The sequence below is a fragment of the Magallana gigas genome, chromosome 8 (assembly GCF_963853765.1).
Source record: "Magallana gigas chromosome 8, xbMagGiga1.1, whole genome shotgun sequence".
NCBI classification, from domain to species: domain Eukaryota; kingdom Metazoa; phylum Mollusca; class Bivalvia; order Ostreida; family Ostreidae; genus Magallana; species Magallana gigas.
The window spans coordinates 29,488,416-29,498,074 of NC_088860.1; the positions used below are offsets into that span (position 1 = coordinate 29,488,416).

A 9,659-nucleotide genomic window follows, 5' to 3' on the forward strand; every position below is an offset into this window, starting at 1 on the left:
TAGTCGTAATTACCTACACAAAAATAAATGTAAACACAACCTGGTTTGTAAATTTGTTAATCTTGAATAACCTCAAACAGCTGATAGGCTGTGAAGAGATAAATACTCAGATTTTCAACCCCAACAAACATTAATTTTTTAAAGCATCTTCTCTTTTTTTACATCATTATCTTAAAATGAGATATGTTTTTGGGTTAAAATGTCAATTTAAGTTCAACCCCCCCCCCCCCCCCAAAAAAAAAAAAACAATCAAACACACCCCCCCCCCCCCCATCCCCCAAAACAACCCCAACAACATTCGTTTCTTAATGAAATTGAAAATCTCTCAATGTATCGACGATCTTTTAACTTGTGCTCAAGATCAAAATCGACACACATTTACAGAACAAAACAATTGCAATTGTTATTTAACGTTGTGTTTGAACGATATTTATATGGTTTTTTTCTTTCAATTCTTCAAAACAACAGACAAGAAGTAAGAGTCATACACTGAAAATAGTACAGTTCTGTGCAGAGCACAAATTAAAAAAATATGGTTTTTTTCTTTCAATTCTTCAAAACAACAGACAAGAAGTAAGAGTCATACAATGAAAATAGTACAGTTCTGTGCAGAGCACAAATTAAAAAAAGATTATCTAGATCAAACGTTTTAACCGTTAAAAATTATAATTGAATTTTGATTCTTTTAATAATTTTTTTTATAATAATAACAAGCAGCAATTTTATTTTATTCAATGCATTACATTCATCCGTTAAAAACCCTATGTTTCCATTTCTTTATTTTCTTTTTCAATGGAACGACATTTTCTGTGTCATCCGGTATTACATCTGGCATATGTTTCTTGTCACTGTAGTAATTCAAAATGTCTTCGATATCTCTTGGCGTCAGATCGTACTGTTCTTTGCCTCTGGAGGATTTCCCATCTGGAGAGGTTCTTTTTTCATATGCTGGTGGAGGTGATGGTTTAGGCCTGCTTTGTGATCTTGATGTTTTAGCAGAGGATACGGAATTGTTATTCACTTGATCCATGCTTCTGTTATCCTCTGAAATTTTGTTCCAATCCACTGATTGCTTGTTTTTCTGTTCATCGATAAAACTGGTTTCCTGATGTGAATAACTTTTCTTCTCTTCGTGATTTGACTTGTGTGACTCATTATGTCTACTAAGGTCTTTTTGGTTGCCCTGCGTTCCACTGTAGTCTTCGAAATCCTCCAAAGGCAGTTCTTCATCCTCTAAAAGGGAATTGTTGTATGCGGGTGGGGGTGAAACCTCGATTCCATTTGCTTTGTTCTGATTGCCGGTATCAACGGAGGACGATGCTTCTGTTTCAAAGTTTTGTTTCTCACTTGTTTCCTCCATTTCATTACAACTTCCTGTTTCTGATGTTAAACGTTCTCTCATTTGCATCTCCTTTTCCAACTTTTTTCTTTTTACGTATCGACAGCATTTGTGAATGCAATATATAGAACTACAACCTCCATAAATAAGCACTATCAGAGGTAGAACAAGGTACATAGCCCTATTGTTTGGATCAGCATAAAATTCTTCGACAGCATTAGCATATTGTTTTTGAGGAACTGACGATTCATTGGATCGCTTAACACGAATATGAGCAATTCCTGAATTGTTATTCTCGTATTGAAACAAGAATGCAATTATCCTAGATTCATTTGTTCCAGTGGGATAAGCGTTTCCAGAAAAACAATCTAAACATAAATATTGAATAGCTTCATGAACTGCCAGAAACAAAAAAACACATTTCATTTTAAATCCATATACAGAGAGAGATGTAGAAATCCACATACAGAGAGAGAGAGAGAGAGTCCCCATGCAGAGAGAGAGAGAATTTTATATATATATATATATATAAAATTATAATTTATAATTTATAAGTTATAATTTGAAATCCACTGAAGAGCCGATCAGGCGAAAGCGCTCTGGATTAAATTTGAAAGAAATGGATTATTGTGTTATCGTCTACTGAAAACATTTATATATATATATATATTTGTTATATTCAGTAGTATATTCTCACTATATAACTCTATATAGACAAATAGTCAATAACTGTAATATTAGCTCGTCCGAAAAATATTGACCGGTCAATATTTTTTTGATATTGACTGGCTAGGAATAATATCTAGAGAACATTCCCTCTATTTCAAATAATCGCCTCTGATTTGTTGATTCGTAAACGATGACGTAAATAACTCTTCGCGACTCCAAAACAAGGTGACGTCATAATAGACAGTCAGTCAAGGCAAGTAAACAACGGACGCGCAATGCGACGGTTTGCTATCATAACGGATATAAGGATTTGCGAATTACTGTGAAGTAAAATCAGGTAGAACATCTGTATTTTAATTCTTCCGGTCGGCGGAATATCACCAGTGACCGTTTTATGCTGAGGATATTTTGGAAATGAACTTTGCACAAAATTGAATTCGTGAATTCTTTGTTGAGCTGAGAAAATTACGGCGATCTGTTTTCAATTACTTTCTTAAATTTTGGTTTGTTTCTTCATATAACAAAACAAATGTTGACTGTGTTTTCGGGAAACATTGATTATATTAGCCCCCTTGGGACGAAAATATTGCCCTCCGCTTCGCGTCGGGCAATATTTCGTCCCTCGGGGGCTAATATAATCAATGTTGCCCTCAACCCCAGTCAATATTTGTATAATATATATATATATATATATATATATATATATATATATATATATATATATATATATATATATATATATATATTTGTTATATTCAGTAGTATATTCTCACTATATAACTCTATATAGACAAATAGTCAATAATTGTAGTATTAGCTCGTCGAAAAAATATTGACCGGTCAATATTTTTTTGATATTGACCGGCTAGGAATAATATCTAGAGAACATTCCCTCTATTTCAAATAATCGCCTCCGATTTGTTGATTCGTAAACGATGACGTAAATAATTCTTCGCGACTCCAAAACAAGGTGACGTCATAATAGACAGCCAGTCAAGGCAAGTAAACAACGGACGCGCAATGCGACGTTTTGCTATCATAACGGATATGAGGTTTTGCAAATTACTGTGAAGTTAAATCAGGTATAACATTTGTATGTTAATTCTTACGGTCGGCGGAATATCACCAGTGATCGCTTAATGCTGAGGGTATTTTGGAAATGAACTTTGCACAAAATTGAAATCGTGAATTCTTTGTCGAGCTGAGAAAATTACGGCGATCTGTTTTCAATTACTTTCTTAAACTTTGTTTTGTTTCTTCATATAACAAAACAAATGTTGACTGTGTTTTCGGGCAACATTGATTATATTAGCCCCCTTGGGACGAAAATATTGCCCTCCGCTTCGCGTCGGGCAATATTTCGTCCCTCGGGGGCTAATATAATCAATGTTGCCTTCAACCCCAGTCAATATTTGTATATTGTATATATATATATATATATATATATATATATATATATATATATATATATATATATATATATATATATATATATACTTGTGTTCTTATCAGTGAATGTAAATTATTTACCAACAGTTGTTGAATTATGCGTGTCATTAATAATGAAATTGTGATAACGTAATCAAAACGTGAATTGGAAAAGGTTTGTTATCCAATTAAAAAGCATAAATTAAAAAATAAATTAAGACTTCTGTAAAACATTAAAAAAGTGTTGTTTTCATCTTTTGTCTAAATAGTGTTTCAGTATATATATGTGTAAAAAAAAAAGTGAAATACATAGCCTAGGTATCTTTTTTCTCTTCATGAAATGTAACGTATCAACTTCAAGATTTATATTAAAATATATATCCATTATTCACATACTTCACTCTTTCCTCTTTAGATAATTGAAAAAAGAAAAAAAAATCTTTTTGTTTTCCTTCATACTTTACTTACCAAGTACAATTAACAACATATAGCATGCCAACTGGTTCTGGATACCAATGATTCTTTTCAGCAAATCAATCATTTTACCTGGAAAAAATTAAAAATGCTTCATCATCGTTCTTTTACAGTTTGTCATTTTCAAGGCTTCTAAGAACTTTCTACATAATCTTTAACAATAGTTTTTTGTTCTGAACTCATAGGACATTTCACAAATTCATTTGTTCAAGCAATATGAGCTGCAATTTTCAAGGTTGAATTTTTTTTTACGAAAAATGTAAATTTCTACTACAAGGACAAACATATCATGGTTTTTAAAGTCCTGTTAGTCATATTTTTATTTGAAAAGCCGTAAGGAAGCCTTAAAGGGGCATGGTTACGATTTTGATCAAAAATTATTTTTTTGATTTTAATGTTTACAATGCTTCAGTAATGTATTTTTAATAGGCAACCAAAATTTGAGTATCATTTGATGAGTTATAAGCGAGTTACAGAGCTTACAATTCTTTGCTATGTAAACAAAGCGTTTGTTTACATTTCGAATGTTGAAGTGAAAATTCCAGTTTTAGACCTAAAATTAATGTGTTAATCGTTAAGAACTGTTTATTTATGCTTTAAATGAATAATAAGATAGACAAACCAGCTTTAAAAAGATTTTTTACTGGTATATTGAACCTAAGTAAACAAAAACAGGGCACGAGCCTTGTTTACGTAACGAAGAATTGTGAGTCCTGTGTCTTGCTTAAAACTCAACGACTGGAACCCAAATTTCATTTGATCATTAGAAATGCATTCCTAAAGCATTGTAAATAATAAAAACAGAGAAATAAAAATTGACCAAAATCGTGACCATGCCCCTTTAAATGAAGCAAAATTGAATTATTGTCGTCCTGTACAAAAATTGATCTGCTATATATTCCTTAGAAGAGAAATCTTTCTTCTTACGAAAATTAATAATTCCTTCAAACCTTTTTTATCAAAAGAGTTTAATTTACATGCAGACTTATCATACTAGCAGGTTTTGCAGCAAAATAAAATTCTAAAAAATACAGCTCATATTGCTTTAAAACCCTTTAGATTTTTACAGTTAAATACAGCTCTTATATATTATTTAGTAAAACTGTCACATGATCGTCGCTAGGGACAATCCCGGACAATTCTTTGTATCACATACATGAAATATTTTTGAGATATATCGCTGAATCACCGCGATTCTTTAATTAGTATTGATACTTATTCATTTACCAATCAATCAAAAAGCTGTTAGCCCTCTGTTGTCAAGCAGTCATTTTGAGTATGCTTTTAAATGCAATTACATTCTTGAATAGCATTCTTAAATTCTTAACATTACGGAGAATTGAAATAGTGCCTATTTTTGTGGGGGGTTTTTTAATGAATAGCTCATGCCAAAATGAAAAATGTTTCATATAGAACGGTAAAACAAGGAAAAAACAAGTAGTTATTTCGTTAGACATTAAGCACAAAATCGGAATGCATTATTTTCATACTTGACTCATAAACTTACTAGTATTGTGTTTTCTTTCAGGCGAAAAGATCAAGACAAAATATTTTGAAGGAAAGAAAGAAAGATATTACTATTAATTGGATGGAGACTGGGGCTGGAACCACTTTAGTGTAACTACAGATCAGAGTAGGAGATTATTCCAGTTCCTGCACTGATTCCTAGGAGCAAATGTCAGCCTGCAGCAGTCTGTGTAAATAATTGTCGCAATCTGCCTGTACATTTTGCAGTAAATTATTCGCTCTTGATGATAAAGGTAGTCCTTTTAAACGAATTGATCAATAGAGGAATACTGCAGTTTCGAACTGAGGTTATTGATTGCAATATTTTACTTGTTGGATGACAGGGCTACAAATGATTATAGGATAATGGTTTCACTTCATATCTCACCCGCTGTAATGAAGTAGGATTACAAACAATAAACGATTTTATTTAAGTTTTGATTTTGGGGATCTTTTTTAAATGTTTGCTTCATAATTATATTTCTTTCTGTAAAATTCCAGCTTCGATGCAGAAAACTGCTTGGGACAAATAGGAGATCTTTGTGGCGCTGCTGTACAAAACGTAAAGACATATATAGCTTCTTTTCATGATCGCTAGTCATTCAAAATTCCTTTGCAGTTCATGTATTGGCATGCATTAAAATAAATAAAGGGAAATAAAGGAAAAGAAATAGAGAAACAAAAAGGAATAAAGATCATAAAAAAGTTTATGTAACAGTAGGTAAAACTCCCACAAAATGTAACACCATGGCACGATATGGAGGAAACAGATGTGGGAAGAAATGGGAAGAAATGGCTGAAATGGAATGCTTTCTTCAACACTCGAGCCTATGTAATGGATAAATAACGAGATAGTGTTGAATAGTTTAGAGAAAACATTCTCTCCGAGGACCGAAGGCCCGAGGAGGGGATGTTTTCTCTAAACTATTCAACACTATCGAGTTAATTATCTTACTTAAAAAATCCCCCCCCCCCCCCACTGGACCTCAAAGAAGCAGTGACCCATTTATACATGTATATCCAACAGTTGGATACATACCCCTGACATCCCTACAGTGTGGATCAGAAGTTAGAGAGAGGATTTGCATGGCTGTATAAAATACTCCATTTTAGACTTTACAATAAAGCGCTCTACACAGACTTCACGTGCACTGCTCCAGACGAAGAACAGGATTGATCAATTACAAAACGTGATATATCATATGAAGTATCTTCATTACCTATGATATACTTTAATTTTTTTTTTTTCAGTTTCTTGTGTCGATGACATTTAAAATATAATAAAAATTTAATAATGACGCGGAAAGCTGCCACCTTATCTTTATTGTGACGTGACTTTGAATATGTTGCATCAATTCTGTTCAGTATGAAAAATGCATACATTGTATTACTATCCCATAAACTGAGTTAATCTAATTAAAATTACTTTCATGTCATGATATAAATAAAGCACTGATTCAAACTGAATAAATGTAGGAGTAACAATTGCTGTTTAAATATAATGAATTTGATTTTTTTTTCATCAGCAGTCTCTGGACTAAATCAAAACCTTTCGGAATATCAAAACCACCGATTGATTTTGAAATCACATTATTCAAACGTATCTAGCAGTAATAACAAAAGTCTTCATGATTACTTATAGAAATAGAAACTAGTAGCTTTATTCGTGGTTTAGATTTTGTAATTAGTGAAGTGAACTTTATCGATTAAGTTTCAGAGCACATTGGTTACCTAGTAAACAAATATTCTCGGTCGTTAGAGTGAAACAAAACAGGTAATCTTGCATTTAAATGTAACCCGTAAACCTTCAGCTGTGTTACTTCTACAACAATAAGGGACCATGATTTAATGTCAAGATTCGCGGTTTAACAGGGGTTCTGAATAATTAGTACATGTATATAAATGTTGAATAAACAACGTTGTTCCGATTTTTTTCTACATATTTTTGCTTTACCAAACCGTCTTCTCCGGAAAAAACCCTACAGATTCACAACAAAACGCATAATACTATATAAAATGCAGGCTTGCAGAAAAATTCAAAATACTCAGATTTAAAAAAAAACACCATTGTACTTCATTAATGTTAAGAGTTGGAAATTGTCCAGTGATTAACCTTTAGCTAGCTCAAAACGATGGTAATCGGTTTCAGCTATCATTCGCTTGCTATATGTAAGATTTTAAAACCTCTTGACATGGATCGATGCTTAAGAGGGTGTGAAAGTGGTAGTCTTTTATTTACTTTTTTAATTAATTTAAGAAAGAACTATATATGATAAGAGTTAAATTTTGCCCCCATAATTCGCCATTTTTTAAGTGTTTCGGGTACAATAAAATGTTAACTAATTTTTTAGAAGAGTTGATATAAAATATATTTTTCATCTATTTATTTGATTTATTTGCACTCACTGGCAGTATATGACGTCAGAAGTGACGCCATTTCTCTAATTCAATCAAACTCAGCCAAAAATTGACATTTTTCTTATCTATTTACGAATCGGAAATATAGAGCGCATGCTTGAACAAGGAACATTTTTTTGTCACTTATTAGTCTTGGCTAGATACATCTCTGATTAAAATATTTTATTTGTTCAAGAATGCGCTCTATATACATGTAAATGTAAAAGATTTTTCAAATTTTATATCTAATTTATAAGGATTTTTTTTCTTTTTTCAAGTTATGGTTTAAGGTGGAATAACACACCTGGAAAAAGTCACTCAAATTAACAGTAAATTATTTGATTATTAAAGATATAATGATAAATAATCTGTATATATGTCAAATGTAAAGTTTGCAGTTAGGGGATGAAAAAAATGAATATCGAAAAAATTCAATTAAGTACAGTAAGTAGCAATAAAAGCCCCTGCGGGATTCGAACTCGGGATGTACGGAACAGAGGCCCGACACTTTATCCAATCTGCTAGTCTGAAAGTTACATATTATCGTCGATAAAATGCCTTTAATAAAACGAAATGTCGTTTCGATCAGAAATCGGCCATCTTGTGATTGTGTGTTATTCCACCTTAAGGCTAAAAAAAATTAAAGTCCGTAGTTTTAAGGTAGATCTAATGGTTTATTTGTTAATCACTCTGTTTTTTTTAATCTGATATTTTGAATTCATTGCCTTAAAATGTTACAGAAGCAGTATACATATTTGTTTCATTGTTGTATCTTTCACAGGACATTCACTGTGACTCTGCTTATATAAATGTACCTCAAACGAGGATTTAATACCAGTACCCTTTTCTATATTGGTCACATCAGGTCACGGGTAAATTTCAAAGAATCAGCGTAAATTTTGCAAGTTAATTTAAAATGCAATGCTTCCTTTAATTTTATTCAATAGAGCTTTCAAATGTCTCTCTTAACAAAAGTTGTTAATATCGAACAAGAAATATTTTACAAAACTATAAATCTTTTTATGTTTAAAAATCTGTAACAGAGTTTCCTTTGCTTATGAATTATCAGGAACCTACATAGGAACATATATGTATATTTAATTCATACATACCAGATCAACAAGAATGACACAAAATTGTGGGGAAAAGTCACATCAATAAAGAGTAAATCAAACTAGTTAGCTTCCTTACCAATATCTGAACTCCTCTTCGTATTTCACTGACCATAGTGGTAATGGTAAATATCAGTTCTACTGAGCCGAGTACGGTCCGCTCTAAATGGAGAAAATGATTTCCTGTCGTTTTCCCGTGTGCTTATGCTGTGATATCGACGGGTCCTGGCGACAAGGTATCCAGCCGTGATGTGGAACCGAACCAATCGATGATCGGATCCACAGGCTGATGCAAGTTCACCTGTGTTTCTGCAGGTCTTTTGAAAAACTCTACAAAAACCATCCTTTAGAGCTCTAATTTCATTTCAGAATGTGACGTTACATGTCACAAAATAAATCTCTCTCTCTCTCTCTCTGTTCTCTCTCTCTCTCTCTCTCTCTCTCTCTCTCTCTCTCTCTCTCTCTCTCTCTCTGATGATTTAGATATGACGTACGGTTCAAAAGGGTGATAAGTATAAACCTTCCTTGCAATTTCTGAAGTGTCTACAGAAAATTGGTTATGAAATATATATTAATTGATATTGCTCTCTCCAGAAATATGTCATAATTTAAATTTGTGATTTACTGGGTGGGTTATATGACAAATTGGTTTTTTTTTATTTACATCCACCAAGTAAATTCTAAATTTACAGTATGACAAAATATTCTCAATTTGCAACACGTTTCCTGATTAT

At 32.3% G+C, this 9,659-nt stretch overlaps 1 protein-coding gene across 1 annotated transcript; it reads right to left on the reverse strand.

Annotated features, from left to right (window-relative positions):
• Positions 1-282: 282 nt before the first annotated feature.
• LOC105337496 (uncharacterized) lies at positions 283-9,259 on the reverse strand. Its single transcript, XM_011442223.4, has 3 exons — positions 9,005-9,259; positions 3,905-3,982; positions 283-1,707 (listed from the first exon to the last, which is right to left on the reverse strand). Exons 2-3 carry the CDS (start codon positions 3,975-3,977, stop codon positions 746-748), a joined length of 1,035 nt encoding a protein of 344 aa, XP_011440525.3. The 5' UTR covers positions 3,978-3,982; positions 9,005-9,259; the 3' UTR covers positions 283-745.
• Positions 9,260-9,659: the final 400 nt, after the last annotated feature.

Bases quoted from the DNA above. Each gene is read 5' to 3' on its own strand.
- LOC105337496 (XM_011442223.4), bottom strand. From the start codon at position 3,977: ATGATTGATTTGCTGAAAAGAATCATTGGTATCCAGAACCAGTTGGCA. The intron at 1,708-3,904 runs GTAAGTAAAGTA...ATTTATGTTTAG, and splicing joins TATGTTGTTAATTGTACTTG to ATTGTTTTTCTGGAAACGCT.